The 23,801-nt window shown below is 37.9% G+C and overlaps 1 protein-coding gene across 3 annotated transcripts in view; it reads right to left on the bottom strand.

Annotated features, from left to right (window-relative positions):
• GRIA3 (glutamate ionotropic receptor AMPA type subunit 3) overlaps positions 1-23,801 on the bottom strand; it is a 348,477-nt gene that overhangs the window by 89,456 nt on the left and 235,220 nt on the right. For all 3 annotated transcript variants that reach the window (XR_004081630.1, XM_031056066.1, XM_031056067.1), the window contains one exon: positions 20,411-20,650. Coding sequence is in view for 2 of the 3 variants with exons in the window: in XM_031056067.1 (XP_030911927.1) it covers positions 20,411-20,650 (240 nt within the window). In the remaining variant the exon portion in view is untranslated. The remainder of the gene's footprint in view (positions 1-20,410; positions 20,651-23,801) is intronic.

Here is a 23,801-nt window from a genome sequence, read left to right as displayed (position 1 = left end):
CAATTAAGGTGCAGATGCTGAAGAACCTCAGCAGGTGCGGTACCTGCATTCCACTGCCTTCAATGACAGCCACACATAGTTCTCATTGACGTGCTTTCCACAATGTCATTCTCTGTGTGTTGAAAGCCTAAATACCTCTGAAAGACCAGCCCTGTGTGCCTTTGGAAATCACCAAAATAGGATATCTGCATCTCAGGATACGTACTCTGTGGCCTGCTTAAAAAGTGGCACAGAATTCTCTACAGAATATGCTGTTAATTAGTTATTTCACTGTAACATGTTCAACAAGTGCACAGATAAGGACTGTCTGACTAAATGGGATGTACATATATCTGAGACAGACTATCAATTGTTAGCTTGAAGAAGAAAAGGAAGATAGAAAATTCCACTCCAATCTACTGCAGAGCAGAAGATTAACTATTACAAGGAAGGAGTTGCATGTAAACCACATACCCCCTGTTTTCATGGGTTCAAACCAAATTGTTCTTAATGTTTTCTCAGAATTGCTTTGCTAAATTAGGCAGCTGTAGTAAACACATCCTTGAGACCAAACAGGCTCAGTACTCCAATTATGTGGGGCTTTACACACAATTATGCTGCCAAGTGTTTATTATTATTTAAAATACTTATTTGTTATTTGAATATTCAATCTGATATTCAGTGAAACAAAAGAACTCTTTTATTCCATTTGCTTTGATATTATACCAATGTATGACTACTCTTCAAAGAATGCAAAGCCTCACAAATCTGATTGCATAGTTACCATTATCTAATCTGAAGGAGAAAATATTCAGTAACTGGCATACACAGCTAGAGGCCCAAGCACTGATAGTTCTTCTGATCTCTCAGTTGACCATTACTATAGTCATTCAAGCAAAGCAAGATTTCACAGAACAACAGAAGTCCCTGGTATGAAGAGTGGAAATATTGTGTTTTGTGCAAATCAATACTTTAAACCAAAAGGTTCTGATTCCATCACTGCCCTCCTGCAATAGGTGACACTTCTTGTCTACTTCTGTTTTTTACCCCCAAGTAAACTAAGAAAGATTTCTTTAACACTTCCTGCCACTGTTGTTATCTCTGTGCAGGTATGAAATACAAGTTAAAATCAGGTTGGCCATGCCTGCAAGCAAATGGAGTTGACTTCAATAAGAAATTTCCATCTAACCTTACTAATTATTAATGTACAGATGTTCTAGGCTCAAAATATGATGCCTGTGCTAACTCCAGGGAGCTGGTCCCTCCTGATTGTACTCAACACTCTCCCTACAGTGAAATATGAAACCAACATCTTTCTTTTTACAGCAAAAAGTTCTACTACTGTTGTTTCTGAAAAAAAAAGAAGGGCAATAAAAGCACAAACATTTATAAAGTATATTCTTTAAACACTGGATTATGACTGTGATATGTAAAATAGTGCAAAAGAGGCGTAGAATCACATTCCAGCTGTACTGCTGTTTAACAGCTCCCACTAAGGTCTTTTAGCTCTTGAAGCCAAATATTCTTGCTCACTGTTTGGAGCATGGCCCATCACTTCACTGATTCCTTTTCTTGGTATTCTTTTTAATGCAGCAAAATTTTTGTCCCTGTTTTAAAAGGTCTGCACTTTACACCTCTGTCCTCATTCTTTGGATATCCCTTTTGTGTCTCCTGTGACAGAAGTCTTGTTGTCTTCACTCCTATCTTTCAGAAATAGCACTGCTGTCCTCCTCTGCTACAGTTCATGGCTTCCACTTGATTTACCTCCCCATTGTGATTTACCTCTGTCACTGTGGATGATGTGGAACTGAGGGATGATTCAAAATAAAGGCATTGTGAAACACAAAGGGCTGAGACCATGGTCCTACAGGCATGCAGTGGAGCACATCCTTTCTACACCTCCACTGATTTTGTTACATCAGTGGTCCAGGTACTCTTGCATAAACCACTTCAGCCCTTCAGCCTACCCTAAGCACACTCCCAAATGCCCTCTGTACTCAGGACTCTGGAGATGAGTGGATTTATCACATTATCTATCCTGAACAGCAGAAGAGAAATAACTTGACTTTCTAATTCCTCAGCCTTCCACATCATACTCCCACCTCCCTTTCCACATATAGTAGTATTTTATTTTCCCTCTTACACCCTAGAACTATAACACCTTGGGAGCGAAGCAGGAAGAGAGCTAAAGCGTGTATGTTCTAGATCTTGCCCATTTCCTGCCAAGAGTTTTAAAATGCTGACAATTAATATTAGCCTAAATATGCTTCAGCTAAAGCCACGTGGAATTTTTGTGGGAATTCAGAGATCATTTGCAATTCTTTCAGCCATATTTCCAAAGATATTTGTGTGCATTATTCCAGAAAGAGTTTATAAAAATAAAAATATTCAGTTTAGATATAAGCATCTAAACCTGAATGACAGGAAAGACCTTTGTAATTCTGATACAAAATATACAGGCCAAAGAAGAGAGAAAGGGTAAATTTTAATCCAACTGATCACATTTTCAAAAGTTGCAGAGATCAATTCACAGCCAACTGACATGATATTCAAGCAGCATGGAAAAGGCTAATATACTGGACATACCCCCCACTGACTCCTCTAGGAATTCTAAACGGAGCTGCACATCTGGTGTGGCACAGGAAAGCTCTTCCTATAATTTGTATTTTCTTCAATGATTTTCTTCTTAAATAAAATACATTATTGACAATTTGAGAAAGATTTCACTCCCTACTGAAGCTTCAGTTCCTGTGTCCTTCACAGAGTTTCTCAGAGCAACAACACTGAGCATGACCTTCAAACACTCCTGGACCCACTTCTAACACTCCAGTGCCATGGGATTGCTTTGAAATACTCAGGGAGGTTCTGCACCAGCAGTTGTCTTTGAAAGAATGACTTAAATTTTCACTTGGCATTTGAAGACCGAAATTGTGCCTTTTCTCCTAAGTGTTCCAGAATAACATTACCAGCACAAAGAAAGGTGGGAGATGAAGACTGTGATGTAGCAGCACTCAGACTGCACTAAAGCAGTTGTTCCACACTCAGGTGGAATGTGGTGGAAGCCAGTTTCTCCTTACTTTGATGGATCAGACTGCATCCCTCTACACTGCATAGTAAATAAAACTGCAACACCTGTATCTGACATACACATATTGACCTCAGCGATGCATTGCTAAAAGGCTATCTCAAATATTCTTTCTCCCAAAAGCCACATGAATAATATACTTCATTTCTTTGGATAGAATCCCAAGGAAAAAAAATAATAGAAAGGGAGACATCTTTAAAGATAAAATATTTATCTGGTGCCTTTTTTTTTTGGCCAGAAGCCATGTAATTGTTTTCTGGCTGGCTTGTTCTGTCACAAACAGAATGACCTTTATTGAGTGGCCAGCAAATGTGATGGTTTTAAAACAGCTACAGTTGTGGTGAAACTGATGCACCATGATTGTACCCTCGCTCACAAAATGCAGAGGCTCCACTGGGTATTGTCAAAGCAACTCACAGCAGCTGAATGCAACAATCCAATTAGTGAAACAAGCACAGCTCATGCATAAAGTCTCTTCTAGGCACCATTAGAAAACAAGACCCCAATGTACAGAGACTTGCCTTTTAAACTACATATTTCTATTAATTTCAGAAAAAAGAGGATTACCTTGTGGTTTGACTTCCTAAGAAGACCAGAGGCCTGGAAGGGGCCTTCATATAACACTGCGATAGAACTGGCTGCTAGAACACAATAGTGTGCAGTGGTCCTTTATGATCAGAGCCACAGCTGATTGTAGAGACATCACCTTCTCCATTCTCCACAAGAAATACAAAACAAGCTAGCTTTCGTAGCAGGGCAATTTTTTGTTATGTAGCTTAATGGATTTTGGAGTCTCTTTCTTGTTGCTTAGGGTTTTTGCTTTGAAAACGAAATACGATGACAGAAAATGTCTCAGTTTTAATAGGATTTTCATCCTGGTATTTGTAAGGGCTAGTGTGAGGATGAACAATACATGCCACCAGGACTATAGATAAGAGTCTTAACACTCCATTTTGTCGAGGTAATCTACTCCATCTGCAAAAATACTCTCACCACTAGAAGATGCAACTTTGTACCATGGTTTCATTTGACTCCGGTGGTACCACAAGTACCATTCATCTTCTGTATGAGGCAAGAAAGAATAACATAACTTAGGCTGCTTGTCTGGAAAGTAACAGGCAAGAAATATGACAGCAAGCAAACCTGACTGCTCATTGTCTGGTGTTTTTTTTGTCTGGCTAGAACTTACACCTAACACCCATGCCTCTTGAGTAGGTCTTACAAATAGACATGGTTCTGGCAAGTTACTGATAATTCCTAACAAAAATACAAACTAACACTTGGGGCAAAGGGAAAGCATCTCTCATTCACACGAATAAAACGTTTAAGACATCTACAAAGATAATGCATGATCATCACTATGAAACAGCATGGAAACATCACGGGAACAAGATGACAGTGAGCAGAAAATAAAACAAATGTGGAAAAGTTTTCTCTGCACCTGAACAACTGTAACCAAAACTTGTTATATTTGTTGTAGCAAAATGCATTGATGATAATTTCATGCTTTTTATTTAGGATATGTTCGTAAATATCTATAAATGATAAACTAATTTCAAATAATTTTATATAATGCAGAAGGGCAATAATTCCATAATTTAATGAAATAAAAATCTTAAATACCTGATTTGCTTTTGACAAATTTTAGAACAGGAACATATTTACAATATGCTTACAGGGTCTTAACTTACTTATTTTTAAATAGTGATTAATACAATAAAATCAAGTGTGGGTGATAACTACAGGCAGGTATGCAAGTAATTCTAGTCTCAGTAAAATTATATTCTTAGACAAAGTAATATGATAATATATTTAAATAATATGGGGAGTTTTATATTACTAAAAAGTAATGGGGAGTTTTTATATATACTAAAGTCCTGATAAAGTTCTCTTCAGCAAAAAAAAGCAGCATGTTTATTGCTGTCTTGTTTCCTTCTGTAAAATGTGGTCAGTGGCCACACTCAAATTTTTGATACCCTGCATACATATGTGGGGTTATAACTTCACTCACTGTTTATGGAAAGGTCCCATTAACAATTATAGCTTCTTTAATTCAGTAACAAAGCTGGTGACATTTTTTTCAATTGACATTACATTCATTGGAAGAACAGACTTTTAGGAGAGAGACCACAATGATAAATTAATGCAGGCTGGCCAAACTGAAATTATAACTCAGGCAGAAGAAAAGGAAGGAAAATATTTTTTAAAATGAAAGTTAATGATGCTTACTTTCAAAACTGAACAAAGATTAAACTAAAAGTTAGGCTTGAAATAGCATGGACCAGATGCCTTGCAGAAAAACTGACATTTTTCAGCTTGGTCCAAAATGTATTTTGCAATTTCTGTTTCACTCAACATTTCCCACTCCTTCTCAGGTTCCACTTGACTTTAAGTTATTCTTTCTAAACTTTAATTCTGTCAGGCAGGAAAGAAAATATACATTTTTTACTTATGTTGATGAGCCTAGTGCTATGTTATCACAGAATAAAGTACAAATTCCTGGAAAGGAAATGAGAAAAGACTGAATAGCTACTTGAGAAGAAGACACTGCACCAAGGAATATGCTGTATAGGACAGTCATTAAGAAAACCTAAAACCAGGGAAATACAATAGCTTTCAGGTTTCTTTAACAACTATGACCCTAAAAATCCCTGAGGGATCACAGAGATATCATTATAACATCATTTTTATTAGTTTACAGAAAACCAGTTTCTCTTGTGACACAGCAATTTCCCCTTTTATTGCTCCTAGACTCTGGTCTCTGTGTGACAATTGAGGCCGTGATTCTCCTTACTGTAACTCCCATAAACATACCTCAAGTAATAAAACTGAAGCTAATTCTCAATTTTCTAGCAAAATGTCCACTGAAGCCTCCCCATTTCCCTCCACTCCACTGTAATAATCTGCAATTATTTGTTTAAAGTAGCTCTCAAGAATCCCCATTGTGACAGACATTGCAGAACCAAGCTAAAATGTATTCCCTCCCCACCTTCAGTAATGACTGTAGGTTAAATACAGTAATTAAGTGAAGTTCTACCATCTGACCTCAAGAGTGGTATATATCACAACAATCAAAATATTACAAAGTGGTCCACAGCAGAACTTCTCATTATTGATACAATGAACTCATTGTTCTTAAGCAAACATTTTAAATAGCATCCATTATTCATGTGGAGTACGAAAGATTACCTATGTGGGATTTAGAAAAAAGAGCACATTTGAATATCAAAAAATGGCAGATTTTAAAATCTTTTATAAAATGGTTTTGTACAAGTTCTTATCTCTGTATTACAACTCTGTTGTTTGAAATGGACACGTAAAGAAATTATTTTTAAACACATTAGGTCAAATCTTCACCTGTGCAAGTCTGCATAGCTTCACTTCAAAAAAATGCAATGAATGGCTTTTGCTATGCTCTGAGGCATATGCTGATTTTTACACAACTGAGCTAACTTGGTTCTATCCAGTAGCAGTCTGAATTCCCTGCAGTAAAAGTTTTAATGTTAAAAACATTTTGACAAAACCCAGCTTTTGAGTCAGAGGGAGGTCACTAAAGTCACAGAAACACTATCTGCAGAAAAATGCAAATTAATATCCCATAAAGCAAGAATATAGCTATGCAATATGAACAGCACTTAAAACTAAGAACAAATAACATCATTGCTCACATTATCTTTTTATCCATAATTTTCATAGGAGACGCAATAAAATGTTATGAGGATGCAGCTGGCATCTAAAATTCACTATGAGACTGACAATGATGTGCTTACACTGCCTACTGTGGCCAGTTTTTGAAGAAGGTCAACCCAGAGATTACATAAATTAAATCTAAATTGTAATGGTCTACAGCTGCTTACACTCAGAATGCTATATTATTAATGAAAGCTCAGTGTAGTTCTATACCCCTCCAAATTTTGAAGTCAGTATTTTTATTTATGCCTTCAGATGTGTAGTTTCATGATAATTTATTAAAATAATGAAAATTACTACTATATAATTGAGAATTCATAATCAAACAGCCAAGCTGAATACTTTCCTATATGGAAATGGTGCTTTAAAACAGAGATATTACTATATGGTCACATCAAAAGGGAAACATTGTTTGGTCTTATATGTTATGTGCAGTTATACTCTCCTCTGATTTGCAGCATAAGGAAAACATGAAAACCAAACGCGTCACTATTAAATGTCTGCCATTCACATCCATTTTGTTGTTTTCTTTGAAAAGTGTAGCTAACTGGTTCCAGAAAGCATGACTACAATAATAACTACACTAAAATACTATAGATGTAGACAATTTTCACTTACATCAACATATCTAAACCCAGACAAATAAGCAGTGAGACAACCTTGCAAAATACTTCAGGGCACCCAAATCCATGTTAAGATGTGGAAAATAAGTCTGCTTTCTTATGACTCTTTTCTTCTTACTGAAACAGGACAACTACAACATTGTGATGAACGTGTTCCGAAAGTTTTTCTTCAAACTGTCTCCATGATGTGAAATATCTCTTAAAGCACCACAGACACTTGTGTAACAGAGACAGTTCATTGTAAGGCTTTTTAAAATAGCATAGCATGAAACTCAAACTGTCAGTGCATAAATTACTGCTGCCTTGAGGCTGCAATAACTTATGCATCCTTGTATTCCCCCTCAAACACCTCCCCTTTCAAAGAGAAGTTCAGCTCTCCACTCCCACCCCCAGCTCTCCACCTCCTTGTGGCAACCGTTACAAAGCCATTAAAAATCCACAGGCCTGCCCAGGGAACTGTGTAACAAATGGCAGGGAAAAAACCCAGGGGGCTTTACTTCCAAGAAATCTCTGCAAAAATGGTACTGCAATAATTATGTGTTTATATAACTCATTATTATTTGTCTACAGTCAGGCATAACTTGATTTTATTCCTTTAATAAAAACTTGATCTAATTTGAGATTATCACTGTCAGTTCATGGACAAACCCAGCTGATCGATAATGCCAGCACTACTGAGCAATAGGCAATTCTATCTACAGAGCAATTACTGACACTGGTGGAGTCAGCTGAAAGGTTGATCTTGCTGAGCCAAACAACGTCAGGAGACTGGCTTCCTTATTTTTCATATCCTTATTTTTGTTCTGTTTTTCTTTTTCATTCCCCTTGAAGAAGAATAAAGCTTTATCTTGCTAATAAAAGATGTGCTAAACTACACAAACTGTAGACTAATATTGGCTCCTAAAATCATATCTCCTTTTTTAAGCAGGGGGAAAAAAGCCAGTAAGAACTAAGATTGTAGCAAATAGCACCCTTTGATCTAGAAACACACTTACAGTATCTTCAGTCGTAGCAGCAGATCATGACAGAATCCAGTCTACGATGGTGTTATGTATTTATAATGCTGGCAAAATAAATAAATTGCACTGAAAGGATTTCATACTGCAGTTCTGGCTTAAACTCATAAAATTAAATTTTTGATGAATTAATTAATGCACATAGACTGAGGTCAATGCAGTATGTGACTCTGGCATTTTGTAAAAATGAGCGACAATTATGGACTCTTTGAAATATTTTAGGTGGCTCAGCAGGACGTAATGTAACTGAAAATTACATTCAATAGAGTAAAAATACTGTTTATATCACACCTCCATCCAACACTTTAGTTTATTTGATGCATTCATCCATTAGAACCCCACATACTTCTGTATTAAATACTCCACTCCAATTGAAAGGACCCAAGGGTTTTAACAAATCCTTTCCCATGTTAATTCTGAGACTACATTATTTTTATATCACCAAAGGGATCATAGTATGAATTTGCAAAGCCATAAATAGCTATAAAAATTACAGTATTATGTCCTCAGAGTGACCAGCATGAAACACTTTTTGCTAAAAAAGACACCTGAAGATGTCTGCATTATTTGCCATACTAATTTAATGGCTTCAGAGTGTCTAAAATATTCTAAGGTACCCTCAGAAAATATTTAATGACCACTGTCATGCATTTTCTTCTCTGGAAAAGTCTTCTTAACTATGACTATGAGATCTAGACAGCTGAAGACCAGCTCAGAGCCACTGTGTTTAGACTGCTTTGTACACCATGCCACAAGAACAAGAAAAGGAGCAAGAGAGCTTTCCACTGAACAGCCTTTCATTAGGCTAAGACAGAAAAACCAGAAGTCTCTTTTACTTTGCAAAGGGGAAAGAAGCCCCTGTTAATTGCTCACAACACAGAGGTGCTGATTAAAAAATGCCACAACTGAACAAAGCAATTTGGATGTATGTTAGGCCCTGGACAGGAGGGTTCAATGCACTGTGCAGAGTGGTCCTGCTCCTTTATAACCCATTCTCAAGTACAGTTGGGCAGATTATCAAAATGTGAGTTACCAAATGAATTACTGCTCTTCTGAACATGCATATAGAGTGGAGAAATAACTCATAGCTTCATAAACAACAGAAGCTATGTTATAAAGATATTAGTACTTTATGCAAATAAGAGCAGTCCTCTTACACCTAACACGTGCACAGCCCTTACAACTCAATGCATGTAATTATTACTATCAGCATTGACAAAAATATCCTCTAAGCAAACAACACCTCAGAAGCTCCTAAGAAACCTTACCAACCACTTTTTGTGTGTGCTAACCTTTGCAGACTGCTGCTGGTACGTGCCAGCACAGCTCTGGGATGCTCAGAGCTTCCCAAGCACTCACAGCTCCAGCACCAGGCACTGTGCTGGGGCACAGGACAGACCTGAGCTGTGCTCCAGGAGCCACAGCTCTGCCTCATGAAATACTTCACTCTCAGGTGTGTCCCACCAGCCCACACTGGTGGGCTCACTACTACTACTACTAAGCTACAAGCTTGGCAAAAGCGCCTTACTCAGGCTCTATCCCATGCACCTGGAAGGAGCACTGATGTACCCCATGTGCAAATTCACACTCAGGGCTAACCTGCATCATGGAGAGGTGCATGGGGAACCTGGCCCTAAGTACTGAAGGAGAAACTCTTCAGCATTAAAGGGGATACTTAGCTGCTGAAAGAGATGACAACTCTGTTCAGTTTAACAAACTGAAGAGGAGCCCTGAATAATGCTGCTAAGCTGTGCAAATCATTGACTGCTGATTTGTTTCCTTGGGCTGCTGACAACCAAGGTAAGTCAGAAATACTTATAAGTGCAAAGCAACAGCCTGTGAACACGATGAGCTCAGGCTGAGGAGGAATAAAACCTCAGGTCACCTTTCCCTCCCAATGATTCTTTGCATCATGAATCAAAGCAAAAGAGGTGGCCAGGAAAAGCTATGCATCTAGTGTTGAGGAAATGAATAATTACTTGTTACTGAGTATAAAATTCATGTCAGGAAATTTTAACTTTTTTTCTTTAGAGATTAATACTTAATCACTTTATGGAGCTATTTTTCATCCCACTGTACTACCATATCTTATATACCTCCTGAAATGCAGGCTCACAGTGCTGCCCTACTCTGAATTACAAGAAGGTGAATAAAATATAAAAAAAAAGAAAAAGGAAGTGTGATATTAAATGTCTCAAGAGAAACCAGAGAAAAATCTATCTCTGCAGGAGAAAAAAACCTTTAAAAACTCCTTAACCTAAATACAATATGAGGTCATTTTACCTGCTAGCTGAGTGGGTTTGTCAAATGCATTCATATTAATTCTCCTTCAACAAAGCACTCAAGTAATTTTTGTGCTTACTAAAACAGCTGATATTTTCTGGAAAGAAAAAGGTATGTGGTCAAACTAGTTTGGTAAATTCTCTGAAGCGTGAAAAAAGAGCCTACATCTAAATTGGCCAAGTGCCATAGATGAAGGAAAGTACTGAATACATCACCAGTGGATTTGTTCATATAAACTCCATGGCAAGCATCTTTTAATAACTACCTTAAATACAAAGCTTCTAAGTAATCCATTATTACTTTCTTCAAAGGTTCAAGTATTTTTCTAGGTGAAAGGGGAAATTCATGGTAAAATTGAAGGAATTCTTGTGCAGGAGCATGAAAAACTGCTTTTCATTAGTAACCATGGCCATTGACTTCCAGCATGACATTCAGCACATCTCTTAAGTCAAAGCTCACAGTGCTTTCAACTCAAAGGTATTTCCATACTTGTAAGCAGATGAAGACCAAGTTGTTGACCTGCTGATCAGTACATCAGATCTTCCATCCTAAAAACAGGACTAGAACCCCTTGCATACAACATTCTCTCATTGCTCTTTGAGACCATCAAATGAAAACCACTTCAACAGCACAAAGGCTTTAACAAAGCTAAATCCTTACACACCATTCACCCAGCATGGTACAGTTCTGTATCAAAAGAAATTCAAACTGCATATGAAGTCTCTCTTTTAGCAGTGAGAAAAGAACATGCATATCACTGCTCATCTGAGAAGCTGTTTTGGAGCATCTGAGGCCACTCTATGGAAGGAGAAGCTTTGATTTACTAACTCATTGAGATACTCCATTTTACTCATATATTTCTCAAGCACTGGAGAAATCTCCTTTGTGTTTGGTGTTTTTTACTACTTCCAACTATTACAGTCATTCTATTAAGCTACAACAGCCTGTGCTCACTCCACAGAAGTTCTTCACCTGGTGAATGGTTCATTTGCCTGGGCTGAAAACCATCTTCTCACCACCACACCAAGCTCCAAGAAGGGTGTAGTCTCTCCCAGTGTATGCTGGGAACCTGTTCTCTTCTTGTGAATAAGAAACAACCCTTCTTCCATAAATGCCATGGGCCACCAGCAGCAGTTGTCACTCAGGCTGAGAATGACCACTTTCTAGGTGAAGAAAGGTGCACAGGGAGAGCAGTCAAGATCCAGAGAAAGGTGATTACATTTGCAAACTTGTAAGAATACTAACACACTAAATAACTGCCACCTTAACTGCACTGAGGAGCAAGGTGTCAAAATGTCCTCCCTTTGGAAAACTTGTGATAGCCAGAACATGCTACTCCACTGAAGTAGGCAAGTTCACACACTAATGCAATGTTACACATCTCTTTTTGGTACACACTTGAAAATGGCTTCATCTTGACTTTGTATTAAACAGTGCTGCTTTCTTCAGTCCCACTGAGAGTACTGGCTGCCATATGGAGATTTTAAGTCAGCAAGACAGTTTACTTCCATGGACAGAATCAGCCCAAGTTCCCAGGTGAAGCCAGCCTGCCTTTCTCAGAGCATTCATACGCTAAAGACACCAAAGACTTTCAGCTTTTAAAGCTGTGCTGCACATATAGATGCAAAATAATGAACTCAAGAAAAATAACTTTCAGACACTTCTAGATCTGCTGGGTGAGATGGACTAAACAAACAGGTTTGATAAAAATTTACCCTCAGTTTTTTCATACAGGTTTTCTTTTCAACAGACTTCCTTTCCAGTCTAACAAGTCCTCTCTCCTTCGCAGGATCCACAAATTCCACCTTGTTTCCTCTGGTTCCAAGCAAACCCTGTCCATCACCTCTAAGGCTTGGCTTTTTGTCAAGTCCTTGCCTTTGCCTCATAGCAAAAGGGCCAGCAATGCTTTTCACGTATCCTTTCAGCCCCTCCCTGCTCCACCTCTGCTTGGAAACTGTTGAAACTTTGGCTTTGTTTCAGGAAATCTGGAAAAGCGAGATTCTGACCATTTAAGCCTCGTTGTTGCAGACATAAAATCAACAGAGAATAAAAGCATCTGCCACTTAAATTACTTGCGCACACAATGAAAAGAAATCAAATGTTACGGTTCTTCCAAAAGTTGATAAAACATGCATATTTATGATAAGATAAATATTTAAAGGCATGCATTTACCCAACTCAGTTTATAAATACAATAATTTGCAGACTTATCTCTGCAAGACATTGGTAAGTAGCAAAAAAACCAATGCTGTAGGAAAACAATGCTGGTTTTCCTGTAAACTACAGAAGATATTCAGGGCCTCAGCTCATGATCCTGAGGGTTCTGGTTGTTTTTATTAGGAGAACAAGGATGGACACATACTGCTTTAGACTTCCAGACATCATTTTTCCTGAACCTGCCCATTCCTACCCTGTATCCAGAATGTTCTGCCTCAGGTTTATGACCTGATTTCACATAAGGTCAAGACAGATTCTGGCACTTTCTCAAATACAACTGGATTCACACTCAGTGTGAATGTGGATACCAGGATATTGTAATATCCTTTTCTTTATGAATGGGCTGACATGCTTCCTTATTGTCCAAGGCTCGCTAGAGCAAGACACAAATATATTGTACATGCGCAGTTACTCCTCTTGTTGGAAAACACTGCTGACAATGGTGTGTGTTCCAACAGCTTCAAGGGATGCTCAGGCATGGGGCCTGGGCATCTCCACACCAAACTGAGGCCACTGTGTGTACACAACTGTTGAAAAGAGGCACAAAGCTGCCATACAGAATACCCCCATGAACCCTGTGCTGCTGGTCTTAAGCTGCACCTTGCCAGCATGATACATCTCATGCTGGATGACTTTCAAAGTTGATACATTCCTCTTGCTCCTAAGCTAGTAAAACGGTTTAAGAGATTACCAGGGTAAGCTAAACAAATAGCAGCTAATGGGAAAGATAAGAGAAAAAAGCTTAAGGCTCTCAGTCCACCTAAAACTCAGCCAACATCCATTCTCCCACGCAGGGTCTCAATGTTTGTTTGGGCAAGGATCAGTGAAAGGGCTTTCTTCTGTATCTGTGTACCACAGAGACCAAGATAAAAGGAGTTGGTATGAGACTTCAGAGATTTCAGAAGAAATAAATGGAAAGTGATCATCAAAAGCTAGATTTAACTGTTCAGACTCAGATTATTCCTGAACATATTTAGGCAGTAAAATCAAACAGTAAAGTAATCCTGAAATATTTCAATTAAGGTCCTGGCTTGTTTCCTGAACAGAGCTTTGGTTCATACATTAGGCTGTTGAAAGCAATGAAACAATATGCCCTAAATAAGTATGTCAAGGTTTGCCTCCTTGTGAGGTTAAATTACTTATATTTTATACAAATATCTCTAAGCAGTATCTATGACTTTAAACCCTATCTAAATATAAATTCTAGGTATTATAAGATGGTAAAATCACTCATGCCCAACAGGCTGATAGTGAAAGAAACAGATCATTTTCCTATTGCATGTAAGTATACTGAGTATGACTGGTCTTTAAATCTAAATAATGGATATTCTATCATAAGGATCTTTTACACTGTGTGTGTTCTCTGTTGTAGCAGAGCATGAAAACCTGAAACTACACCACCTCGTTTCAAGCAAAGCCATGCAAAAGATGCCTCATTTTGTGGCCATGCTGCAATTTGGTTTTGACCTAGAAGAAAATTTCTGCATGGCAATTACTGGGTAGAGACCTGTGATGCCTGGTCCTGTGACATGGGAGGTCTTGACAGGATTTGACTCCCTCCACCACGTAAAGTGGGAAAGGAGAATGAGACAGCTTATCTACATAGCCACCTAAATGCCAGCAATTGATACTCTCTCCATGTCACTCCCATGCTCATGGACTGCTGCCCAAAACACACCTGCAAAGAGCCAAAAAACTCAGAAGAATCAAAGTTTGTAATAACCCTCCCTTTTGTGGTCACTTTTTTATAGGCCACTTTTATTTTATAGGTTCCCAAACAAGCTTTGTATGTTGCTTTACTCTTCATCACACACTGATACCTACAGAAGAAAATGTCAAAATTTTAAAACCTTTCATACTTTTCAAAATGTAAGCAAAATTCAATGCATCAACCTCACAGGCACAACTGAGAAGAATTAAGCAGGTATAAACATACTACCAAACAAGAATTATAATTTTAAAATGCACCAAGCCCATGTTTAATTCTGACAAAAATGGAAGCTGGCGTTAATTTATTTTTTCTTTATGTAAGGGATTCAGAGAAGTTTTTCAGCTAGTGGGATAACTCTAAAGCTCTGAAGGAGAAACATGTTAATGAACAGCTCAGCTATCAATTCTTTTGACATTTGACTGAACAGCAGGTGCTGAATTCAGGGTTTACTGATGCTGGTGTACCTACTACCATTATTTTTATTTTTCCTTCATTGAAGAATGATCTTTATAGTAAAATAAAACTTCCTGACATGCAGAAAGATAATACAGAGTCTAAGAAATGAGCTATGTGGAAGGAGGATTTCTTTTGCACTTCTCTGCTGATGGAAGGTGCTTATAAACAGGAGTCAGTCCCTCTCTAAGTTTACATTCTTCATAGCTGTTTTCAGGAGAGAGTTGGTCCACCAGAACCCAACATTCTAAAATCTCTAAGAATCTACCCAATACTAAAGCACACTCCTTTTAGATTCCATAAAAATTAATCCTACCCCACATTTTTGGAAAAAAAAGTCACATTCTATATATGAGTAGCTTTCAATGCAACTCTTAATTAAAAAAAATAAAAATCCATAAATTAAATTTTGTGGAAGCTGTAATGAGCCTGGTTCTACATACCACTTCTTTTATCAGCTCAAATCTCCCATTCTCCAGGGAAAGCAGTACAGAAGTGTCTTGTCCTTTGATAGCAAGAGATAACTAACCTCATTTTGTAAAAGCAGAACTCAACAGAGTTGTTCTTTGTCTTCAGCAGAAGCAGGGAATCAAACCTCATTGCCTCGTACTGAACCCATTTTAAGGCAATTTGATGCCTTACACATGACCATTGAAAAGCTTCCAGTTGTACCTTTTTTTTTTCTCCCCACTCTTTTCACCTGGCATTTCTTTAAGCAACAGAGTACCAGGAGGTTTTATATTTAGAAGAAATAGGACTGGTCATATTTTCTGAATCTATATTTTGAGGCCTTCTGTATCCTTACCTATCCATTACATTCAAGTCAAATATTTGTCTTTTGGTAGCAGTAAGGATTAAAGATGTAATTGCTTTTAAAGTAGACATTTTCAATTCTCCTTAGCCAAATAACCTGGGGCATTAGATTAACACTTCGCTGCTTCAGCCTTCAGCTAGCTACTGCTAACCAATGAAAAAAAAATTACCCAACAATAACCATATTTATTAAGGCTTTTTTAATCAAGGCTTTTTTTCCTTGACTTTAGGTCTTGCTAGATATCTATTGATAGACTAAATCAAAACCAAATGACAGAATAACTTCAGATTTAGTGAGGGATTCGGTTACAGTGCCACAAAACCCCTGGGCTGTCTCTATACCTCTGTCCAGACTGAGCTGCCATTGAGTAGGAAGGCACTGTACAAAATGCTAAAGACACAGCTTTCCATGCTAAAGACACAGCTGTCCTTTACAGTTGGCCACTTTCCTGTCTTGTAATGACTCCTATGACCTGAAGATGAAGACTTGATGCAAATCACAGAAATCAGTTGGTGTGGTTCTGTTTAAATGATCTGCCTGACAGAAATAAGTGTCTTTGTGCACAGTAGGTATGACAAATCAAAATAACTTAGGAAAAAACATCCCTGTTACGTTGACAGATGGAAAGCAAACAATCTGTACAAAACTGTCTTTCTCTGGCAAAAATAAACCAAAATGTTATTTAACATTATGAAAATTTAAATAAACAAAAGTTTCAGTATTACAGTTCACCATACCATTTTTATAATTAAGAAGTATTTCACACTTTCAAGCAACAATAAGATGATTATGAAAGCCACAAGTTTATCTCTGCACACATTCACACCTGTGTTACTTCAGTTCACTGAATTCAATGGAACAACATCTGATTTAAAGTAAAGCAAGAGAAGAGACAGCTGAAGACTGAGAGTAAACCTGAGGGTTTTGATGAAACATAATCCTCAGCATGAGATACAAAAGGTGACTCTCCTGAAAAGTGCTACCTAAATTCTTAATAGCTTTCTGTACATAACCTCACCTCATCTCATCCTGACATAATCTTAATTAGTCCTAGTCCTACTGCAGAGAAGCCCACTGAGGTAACACAAACAGAAATCAGCCCTGCCTTTCCCTTTCACATGAACTAAAAGCATGTGGCATGGAGCGAACATATGAGTGTTTCTTCTACACACCACTTAATGTCCTTTCTTCCCTTAGCAGCCATTTCCTAAGACATCACTGCTCTCTGCAAAGCACATTTTGGGTTTTTCCTGCTGGTACTAGAGGAGAAATGTGAATTGGTATTTCTCCTAAATTTCTGTTTCTTCATAGAAAAATAAATTTATCAACTGAAATTAACAATAAGACATACTTCTTGCTGGTGAAATTAATGAATCTCATCTTTTTTTTTCCTGTGAGCTTTAGCAGTTTTCAAGAAACTGAATTTTACACCTTCACATAAATATACATTTGAGAGCACAATCTGCAATCATCTCATAGCAACAGAAAATATTATTTTATACTTAAGAATGTAAGTATATACAATGTACACACTCAACTGATTAAAAGCTTCATCACCTATCTATGTAATTATACATCTTAATTTTATTCTATTGTTTGAGATTTATCTTTTGTCTTCATTGCGGGAGCCCAACACGACAGTATTGTACATAATATCACTGAGGAGGAAACCATAATTACACAACTTGATGGCAAAGAACAAAAAGAAAATGATTTTATAAAGCTGCATTTTCCTAAGCTTAAACCAAAAGAGTTCAATAAACCACAAGAAGCTTTACTCAGTTTTGTATGGCATGTGTAATATGCTGTGGTATTAACAGTATATGCAATGTTTTATACATGGTGGTGTTTCACTTCACCAGAATATGGTAAAGCTAGTTACAACATCGGTTCAGTCCATAAATAATACTGAACATAAAAAAGAATAGTCTAATATTTAGCGATTTCTCAGGTTCTCAGTGAGTTTATAATATTCCTAGAAATGCACTATTTAAATTATAGTTTATCTCAGGAAATGACAATTAACTGCTCAACACATTCTCTCTACAGTGTTTGTGCCCCAAAGCAGTTCAGTATCTAAGAGAGGAATTATTAAAAGCTGGGACCGCTCTAGTGTTTGGGTTTCTTAGCAAAAGAACATGTACAGTCTATTCACTACCTGACACAAGCAGTCATTCCACATTATTACTGTCCAAATTGTTGGGGATTTTTTAGGTATTTAAAGGCCTGTCACAAGAAATTGGTGAACTTACTGGAATTGCCAAATGTTTCAGGTCACACATGATTACCACTCCTCAAAGGAATCTAACCTCCATACCTCCATTTCTCAGTAACCTAATTGCCCTGCATCTCTCCTATAGTAAACTTTCTAATTTATTATAATACTAGAAGAATTAAAACTCTCAATAGGACGGCTACCAAGTTTCTGTGAAGTAAACTAAAATAGCAGTAAGTGAGGCTAATAAACTGTTCATTTTTCCCCATTTTAGCAAATAGTAGATATGCTACCAAACAGCAGCAACTAGGATATTGTAAGATGTTGTAAGTTTATCCCAAACAACTTAAAGCCCATCACCAAGCTTCCTACATGTACTGATGCTTCTTCCATGTTAAAGACACAGCTGTCCTTTATCTTCTTGCCCTGTGCTACATTTTATAATCCTACAGTGACCTTCACTGTCACTCTCACAGCCAGAATGGCTGACATAACACAGGGCCAGCCTAACACCATCGTGAGATGCTGGAGGGGCACAACAGGATTTTGGTTAGTCACTGTAAGATTATGAGTAAAGTGTTCCATAGGGATTAGCCATCATAATAAACTCAGATTGTGTCTATCTAAAGATTGTACACATTGAGAACTGCAAATAAATGCAAGTTTGAGGTTGCAAGTCTCCCCTCCTCCTGACTCCCTTTATTATCTTAGTCTGACAGTCATGTCATCTAGACAAGTTCTAGTGAAACTGTTATTGTTTTGGATAATTTTTCCAGTTTAAAGTGCCAAATTTCTTGAATGAAACTTTCCAAAGCAAACTTTACTAGCCTTAATCATGGTAAGTTTCATCAGTCCTGGAACTAAGGGCATTTTACTTCATCACACACTCTAAGTTCATTGTATTTGGCCATAACAAATAAGCATTTCTTACTCAGACAAATTGCTTATTCACAGGAGCTTTCATGTAAAAGTGGACTAAGCCAGAAAAACAGATTTATGGGTAGTGATTTTACAAAATTTCAGAAGTAATGGCATTCTTAACTTCTCCATATTTTCCTACTTAATCTCACAGCTAGGGTTTTTCAGTGCTAGAAATAGTTAACACCTCCAAATCACTCAGAAAATTTGAAATGCTTGGCATTCACCTAAATCAGACTGAAAATTACTTTTTCAAAACATGATTTTTTAGGTTTCAGTTGGGTTTTTAGTTGGGTGATGCTACTATTCTTCAGCATGAAAAGCACACCCACTGAAGACTTGATCCTTAACAACATGCAGTAGCCTAAGGAAATATTTTCATGGGAGCCAAGAACAGAATCTAAGCTTCTTTGTCTCTATTGAGATCTTTTGATCTGAAAAATTTCTTGAAGTCGAAAATCATAAAGCTGGTAAGAAGGGCAGTGGCACATCTATTTGATATAAAAAATGCTATCCAGGTGAAATCTGTAACAGAGGAAATTCAGCAAATTCAATACACTCAGAGCAGGTGGCAGCTGACAGATTCCTCACAGAAAATGGTTTCTGATGTCTAGATCTATTTTTAACAGATTTTTCAGATTTTTTTTTGACAGATTTTTGCCACATTTCTACTTATTAGTGGTTAACAATTAGGTGTGAACACAGTGGTTTTAATATGTTTCCACTTAGTTAAACATAACTCTGATCATTCTTGACATGTATCTCAATTTGTCTCTGGAATGTGAGCTATCTAGAGCAGGTTTTCTCCGGCCCAGTACAGCTGAGTTACATTGTTCCTGTTGCTGGATTAGTATTTGCTTACTTAGGCAAGAAGCTTCTTTTTCTTTCCCCACCTTTTTCTCTGGACTCCAGCAGAGATCTTACACACAATGCTTAGATCATTATTAATGCTTAGACATCTCCAGAGTGTATATTAGCATGGATTGCCTTTGTCCAGTGACAGGAGAAATGTGCATTTATGTAAAGTGGTGTGGGATTTGCAATGTCACGCACAGTGGAAGGTCCTGCTTATCAGCCTTTTGCATAGTGTTGACCTTATTTATTTAGCAAGGACTGAAACACCCTGGCAAGTGTGGAGTCTGGAGATCCGTGGAAACCAGGCATGCCAACTGAATACTTACTCTGCTAACACTATTCTCAGACAATCTCCTTAAAAGTTAACAGTAACATGAAGATGCCTCCTTGTCATTTATCAACTCATTTTAGCTCCTTCAGAACAAAGTCTTTTTCTAGGACCATCAGAAAGTTCTACCTCCATCCCAAAGAAAACTGGGCTGCACAAACTGATGCTGGAGTACTCAGAGCAAGGTGTGAAACAGAAAATCAGTCAAAATCAGAGTCCTTACCCCGTTCTGTGTCATAGAGGTACACAAACTTTTCCCACTTATAGTAAGTCAAGAGACTCAGGATGGCTCCTTTCAAGGCTGGCCGCATCTGGATGACGAACTGCACATCTGCATCTGTCGGGAAGCTCGGGGTGATGAAGGACGTGTGGAGAGCGCCGCAGAATGATGTCAGGGTGTTCATGGACATCTGGTCATAGAATCCAAAGATGGCATAAACTCCTCTGGAAAACTGTGAACAGACTAAAAAAGACAGACAAGGGTGTTAAAATCTGATATATAATGAATACAATCAAACGTTCAAAGTATATTGGAGGTAAGCCTTCCAACCATTCTTGAAATTATTCTGTATGATGCAGCAGATGGAGTGAATTAATGAGATAATATATACTAATTTCAGTGTAGCAATCAATTGTACCACCTTTGTAGCACTTAAACTGGCCTGAACACATTTATTTTTGGTTGTATTTTGTTCTGTGTTGCTAGAATCCACTAGTCTCTCTTTATTCCTTAAAAATAAATACGGGATTACATTACCTGTCTGTAAAATACCTTGAGAACTCTGTGAGGAGCTACATGACAAATGTCAGGACTGCCCTTAAGTCAGAACGCTAAGGGATATTTTTTCTTGGTACCCAAAATTGATTCAGATCTGATTCAAAGAAATCTGGATGTTTTATTTATTTATAGTCCACAACTCTGAAATCTCTGTGCAGTCTTTTTCAGTAAGGAATTATGGTGGGTTCTTAACAGAGTGTTAAAATCTTTCATAGTAATAAAGTCTGTGACTTACTATATGACAACACAAATGAGGAGCACCTATTGTTGCTTCATGGGACTAAAGCTGATATCCCTTAAGCTGAAGGCTCTTATTCATTAACTATTCTGCTGTCTTGATGAACTCATCTTGTACCAGAAAAAAAATCAAAATGCAGACAAAGATGATGTTTTTTCATATGTACTTCTCTGGGAAAATACTTCATTATTTCCCATCCATTATAGAGATTGACTAATGACCATTTTGGACAAAAATGAAAGTATTTCAATTTGTAAACATGGTCAGCTTCATGGGCATTGCAGGAAAAAGAATTTCTTTGTTGTTCAGCTCTGTAGGAAAGGCACAAAGTTCTTGTGACCCTGGGTTCTTTCCATGAAGGGAGTCTGCGTCACAGATAGAGAGGGAGCCAGATCTGTGAGGTGCTGGGGCTCAGGATTATAAAAAGACTGTACAACTGCAATACAATATAGCCCAGCAGCACTTCTAATCATACCACTGCTGAACAGAGATGAGCAAGGCCCATTTGTAATGAAAAGAGGTTTCCCAGAAAAATGTTCATTCGTTAACAATTAACAATTTAAATTGTCAAGAACTGGATTTAACAACAATTTACAACCAGCCTCATTGTCTTGGGGTGATTTTATGGTGATACGCTATTCCCTAACCCTCTGCTTTATGCCCAGGAATGGCTGCTGTAGATTTAATATGAACCAGAGGGTGGGGCTGGAGCCTGGGAACACCAGGTGAAGGCTCCGTTGGAGCTCTTCACAGAGTGTGCTCCGTGCACCATGGACCGGGACGTTACACTGCTCCTTTGTTGGATTAGTTTTGCTTGCTTAGGCAAGAAGCTTCATTTCTTTCTTTCCCCACCTTTTTCTCTGGACTCCAGCAGAGATCCTTGAGTTTTTTTGGTTGTGTGAATGGGAGTTTTTTTTGGTTTTGGTTGTGGGTTTTTTTTCCCCTTGAACTGTTTGGGCTTTGTTTTTTTTTTCTGTTTTTTCCCCCCTCCACTCTTGGCAGCCTGTGGGGGCTGTGCTGAACAGTCAGGGCCCCAGGAGAGACCAAGCCAGCAGAGGAAAGGGCACCAAAACCCAGCAGCTTTGCCTGCTGTGAGGAGGAGACCAACACCAGAAAGGTTCCCATCTATTCTGCCCGAGCAGCTGCGTGAGCTCCTGTGCCTCAGCTTCCCTGAAACAAAGGGGACAGGTCCCATCTCTGCCCCCTGGCCACAGGCCTGGCAGGGGTGGGGGTTAAGGTTTTGAAATTTCAATTTCCAGCATTTATTCAATCCTTTTCTGTGCCTTGTATGCACCCTTTTCCAGGCTTTTTTCTCCTAAAACTTGTCTCCGAACCAAGACATCCATTAAAAACTTCTGCAAAAACACTGCATATTTAACTTTGCAAAAAACCAAGTAATTACCAGTAAGGAAGACATGACTTCTACACAGAAATGTACAGCATTGCTACTTCTGAAATACCATCACATTTTCCACCATAAATGCTGCCATTCAGGATCACTAAAAACTGTAAGAGTAATTTTAAAAAGGATTCTCCACAATATCAGCTCATTGACACAGCATCATGGAGAACATCTAAAATCAGCAGTCAGCTGTGAAAATTTGATTTTCTTCCTGAAGCTCTAGATGCAGAATCTAGAAATGCTGTTAAAGAATTTCATTAAGTATTTAAGCCACTGTAACAGGACATGACCAGCAGCAAAGAGCAGCTGGTGAGACACAGAAAGGAAATAAGAGGTGGTAATTTCTGAAAGGAAAGTTTGCAGAGGTTATCAACCACAGAAAAGAAAGGATATAAAAGAAGTTATAATACAGTAAGAATTTATTCCCAGAGGCATGACTGAGGAATTAAATACACTGTTTAAAAAGGCATTTCGTTAAACTACATACCAGCAGGATATAAAGCAGAAAAGCTACCATAAAAAATTATCTGCTGAAGTAACAAATAAAAAGCATTAACTTACAGATGGAAAAAAGAGAAAAACAAAAATTACATTAGGAAGACTGTCAGTCTCCAAATAATTGAAATGGTGTGTAAACCCTCTAATTCCATAGGAATAATCAGTGAAGTGGGATTAATGGAGAGAGTGTCCTCACATACACTGAGCCTGTACCTCACAGATCAAGCTTTCATGTATATATTAATGGCATAGTTTTTATGCAGATTCTGTACTGCAGAGAAAACCAAGTATTCCAGAAATACTTGCAATGTAAACAAACATTCTCAAAGATCTCCTGATCCTAAAAACCAAGAGCATTTTAAAAGTCCTGGATTCACCCATTATTTCTTATCAGGTGTTAAGACTAAGGAATACTTCTGAACTGTGACTCAACTGAGTTAAACTTTATTTTCATAGCAGATTGTGCTCATTTATGCAAAGTGCCCATCGTCAATTGGTGAATAATCTGAGAAAAAAAACAGTCTGTGAACAACCTAACAGGACCTTCTCCAAGTAACACCTTGGAGCCAACATGGAGCTGCTGCTCGCATGGAGGCGAAAGCTCTGATTTGGTCCTCAGAGTATTTGCAATTGTTTTTCCTCCTGATTTTGGAGGATCATCAAAAATATATTCTAACAAATGCAACTACCTGCCCACT

This window comes from Geospiza fortis, unplaced genomic scaffold (assembly GCF_000277835.1).
Source record: "Geospiza fortis unplaced genomic scaffold, GeoFor_1.0 scaffold157, whole genome shotgun sequence".
NCBI classification, from domain to species: domain Eukaryota; kingdom Metazoa; phylum Chordata; class Aves; order Passeriformes; family Thraupidae; genus Geospiza; species Geospiza fortis.
Note: the sequence above shows the minus strand (reverse complement) of the source record. Positions and strands in the feature narration are given on the sequence as shown.